The 4,078-nt window shown below is 28.9% G+C and overlaps 1 protein-coding gene and 1 long non-coding RNA gene across 2 annotated transcripts; one reads left to right on the plus strand and one right to left on the minus strand.

Annotated features, from left to right (window-relative positions):
• Positions 1-619: 619 nt before the first annotated feature.
• LOC115236422 (gonadal protein gdl) lies at positions 620-2,410 on the minus strand. The gene has a single exon (XM_029808862.1). It carries the CDS (start codon positions 1,827-1,829, stop codon positions 1,302-1,304), a length of 528 nt encoding a protein of 175 aa, XP_029664722.1. The 5' UTR covers positions 1,830-2,410; the 3' UTR covers positions 620-1,301.
• Positions 2,411-2,543: 133 nt separating this feature from the next.
• On the plus strand, positions 2,544-3,365 carry LOC115236424. The gene is made up of 2 exons (XR_003884189.1): positions 2,544-2,788; positions 3,094-3,365. It is a non-coding gene; the product is annotated as an uncharacterized LOC115236424 (long non-coding RNA).
• Positions 3,366-4,078: the final 713 nt, after the last annotated feature.

The raw sequence follows: 4,078 nt of genomic DNA on the forward strand, positions 1-4,078 counted from the left end.
TAATTTTATTATAATACTATATATAATTTGGGGGACAAAATTAATAAAATATATATATATATTTTTTTTTTTAAGGCAAAGCGTGTCAATGTTAAATGCATAATTTTACCTGAGGAGAACAAGAGAGATTTCAACGACTTGCCTAAATATATTACAGATGGTCTAGAAGTGCATTTTACTTCAACATTCGATGATGTTTATCGTATATGTTTCGAACAAACGCACAAAACTAACCCTCTTCAATCTGAGAAACCAATTAGTACTCACATTTCATCCACACAATCAATATACAGTTAAATGTATAACAGTATACTGCTGACAAAATTTCTATTTTATATTTTATTTCTTGTATAGAATATAATAATATATTGGATTGTACGGAAAATTCGTTCCGTTTTTTACTAACGGATGAAGACCGAAAAAACGGCACAAACTTTCCGTTCCAACCCAATATTATAAGAAAAGGTAATTCATATATTACTTAAAAAAAGACAAAAAAAAAAAGAAAGAAAGAATAGGAATAGATCATCTATGTGATCTTAAAAAGCATAATCTTTTGAATTAAACATATTCCATAAAATTAAAAAAAATATATTTTATATTATTAGTAATTCTTTGATAGGAGTATAGGTATATTTGGATATACCCTCAAAGTGTTTTCTATATTTGTAAATAACACGAATATTACTCTATGAACAATAAGCAATTATTTTAGTGATATAATTACTTATATTTATTTATAAATAATATGTGTATATATTATTAAATACAATGTTATAATTTAAAAAAAAAAATTAATATCTTAAAAGGAGAAAAAAATTTCTTTTATTATATTACTTTGTGTAAGAAACTTATTAGAGAGATCTACTACTTTTTTTTTAAATATTATATAGGATATTATATCTTTTCAGTACACAACTTACGTTTTCATTGTTAAAAATTAATTTTTCTCTATCACATATATGATATCTATGTAATTCTCAGGAATACTTTTCTATTATAAAAAAAAGTATTGTATCATATATAGATATAGATGATACAATAATTATTTATTATACTAAGTTGACGGCTGTATATTTTAGTGTGTTAATACTTGTTAATATAATAAAATATGTAGAATATTGCATTGTATTTAAATAAGAACTTGACTTAAATAAAGTATTTTATAATAAATCTTCACAATCTTCCCTCTTCAGAATTAAATATCAAATAATAATCAGTATAAATAGTAATAACAAAAAATAATGACAAATGCTTATTATTATATAAGATAAATGATAAATAGTGACTATATATCTATATCAAGTGGGTATATCCATTTTGCTGAGCCTAATTATGAAATCGCACAGTCTCATTTGCACTTGAATCTCCATTGGATTGTTAGTCACATAGAATCCAGGTACTCCAGCCTTCTCTAGTATGCCCTGCTGGTCTGCCACTTTTTGATCCAATTGCAACACTAATTTCATGTCCAATTGCTTCAATTCCTCCTTGTGCTTCTTGTGCAGAGCTGCTTTTATTGCCAATAGCTCTTCGTCTGTCGCTGACGCAGACAATAACGTCTCTTGAGACTCAATCTTTTGTTGATTCAAAAGCTGAAGTCGTTGTTGGAAGAGGTGTTTCTCTGTGACATGCTGTATTTCCATTAGTCCCTTCACTATCTCAAAGATGGTATCGTTTAATAATGAATTTGCTAAACCAGACAGTAATTCGTATGGCAGACGCATCTGATACTTTGGTGGGAGCTCTCCAGCCATATGCTGCAACTGTTCCACCAGAAAATAAAGTTTCCTCTGTAGATCTTGAGGAGTAGGACTAACAACATCCATTTTTCACTTTAAATAAAGAAATATGGCAAGTTATATCTTATGAAACAAGTTTCTATTGTAATAATTATTGAATTCTCCTGGTAAATTTATTTTTCTTGATAGATTCATCCAAATATTAAGTTCCAAACTGCATTCAAGACTTTCTTAAATGTCGATGTGCAGACGATTTGTCAATTTTCAACTTCTCAATCTCTTCTATACTTTCGTAGATTGTAGATTCGTGTGAATTAAATTGTGCAGAATGTTGTAATAAATGGCTGAATGAGCTTCTCTATCAAAACGAAATTACCATGTTGAAACTTTGTTCAGATGGAACCAACGATCTTATTTGTAAGTCTCTCGCACGTTTCTTTTTCATGTAGTTATAATTAATCTCTCCGATACTTCAAAAGCATGATAATTCAAAAATATTGATTTTCGCCACTTGTTCCATTTTTTCTCACAGTAAATAAACTTATAATAGGTGAGTACTATTTTCTAAAGACATGTTGACAAATATAAACACACATAGAAAAAAAAAAAAATCTATGCTACGTAAACACATCACACGTCACATGTGTGATCACATGTCAAACTGCATAATTTCGACGATTCGTTTCAGAGTTGCGTTCGAAAATTATTCGTCAAGAAAATCTATTCGACCAATCAGAATAAAGAAATCTTTTCTCCTTTTGTCCAATCAGATGCTACTCCGATGAGTAGATTTTCGAACACAACGTTGCAAATTCATCTCGAACTTTAACCGTGGCACATCTTGAGAATCTATACACCTAGGTGTTTTTTCAGGTCTCTCGGCGACGCTATTCCACATTACCCATAAAGTTTGGCAAGTAACAAGAGTAAAGATGTTCGCGATTCGCAAGAGCTTGATAAGCACATCCCGTTTGACGGGCGATATTGCTAGGACGTATCACAGTACGATCCTCAGCACGCCGCCGAGGGTGAAGATGTCCACTACTGTGAGTATAGTTTCTCTCGTAGATGAAGTTACGTAAGAGGAAGAGAGATCCGGTGCACAGTTAACCTCCTTTGTAGAACTGAAAGATTATATTTTTACACGTTAATACAAGAATATAAGATTTCTTTGGCCGATTTTCATAGAAAGATGTACAATGTCCGTAAGAAATATAAAATTTTGTGTAATAGTTCACAATATTTTTTGTAATATAAAATTTCTTGTGCTTTTGTACACGTAAAGATCATCACCACGTATATATGAATTTTCAAACGAGATTTATATTAACGACGACAATTTATGTTGCAGGAAAAGATAGTTTCGCTCTTGTGTATCGCTTCAGCAATACTGGTATCACCCATGTACATGGTGCCTAATTTTAAGAACTATGCCAAAAATAAGTCTGGTTAAAGAAACTAGATTGATGAAGTTTCAAATGTATTATCTTAGTTTGAAAATTAATGGTATCAAAGTTATTATTTATGATATACATCCAGCGGCACACATTTATGGATCCATTGGAGGTATCTAGATTGTTAATAAATATGTAAAAATAAAAATTTGTTCATTTATCATTCCAAGATAGATCATCATTTATACAATTTTCTTTTAATAACAAATCTTTTTAATGCCAGATGAAATTGAAAATAGCTTAATATAAAACTTGCTTGAAATAATAAAGAATATTTTGTTTTCTGAAGCTTAATCAAATTGATAATTATTTAGAACATTGAACGATTTTCATTGAAGACAAATAGAACAAATTGGTAAAAAAATTTCATTAATTTAATGTGATAGAGAGAAGAGCTATGTATGTATATTTTAAAAATCTAAATTCTTGAAATAAACAATATATGTGTATATAATAATTATATAATAATTTGTTATTATAGAAGATGATCATTTCAATATTTTTTACATACCTTTTTTTGCAAGAGATTGGATAACTGCAGCTTGATGGCTGCTTTTATTTTGCTGAAAGTAGTAAATTTGCATCAATTTATTCCTGATTGAAATCCAATCTAGAAAATTATGCATTTGTATATCTTCATTTGCATTCATATATCGAATACTTCATGGAAAAAAAAGACAGTAGCCAATGATTCTGTGAAGGTTAATCAATTTCATTTATCTACATCTTTTTCAATTATCATTTGTTGCTTTTTGACAATGACAGGATTAATTCAATGAGAGAATACAAATAACATAATAACACATAAAAAGAAAAACTTCAATATCGTATTTTCTAGTAAAAATGAATATCGATTTTGATAATAGTAAGTATATAACACCG

Source organism: Formica exsecta, unplaced genomic scaffold (assembly GCF_003651465.1).
Source record: "Formica exsecta isolate Colony F162 unplaced genomic scaffold, ASM365146v1 scaffold247, whole genome shotgun sequence".
Lineage (NCBI taxonomy): Eukaryota > Metazoa > Arthropoda > Insecta > Hymenoptera > Formicidae > Formica > Formica exsecta.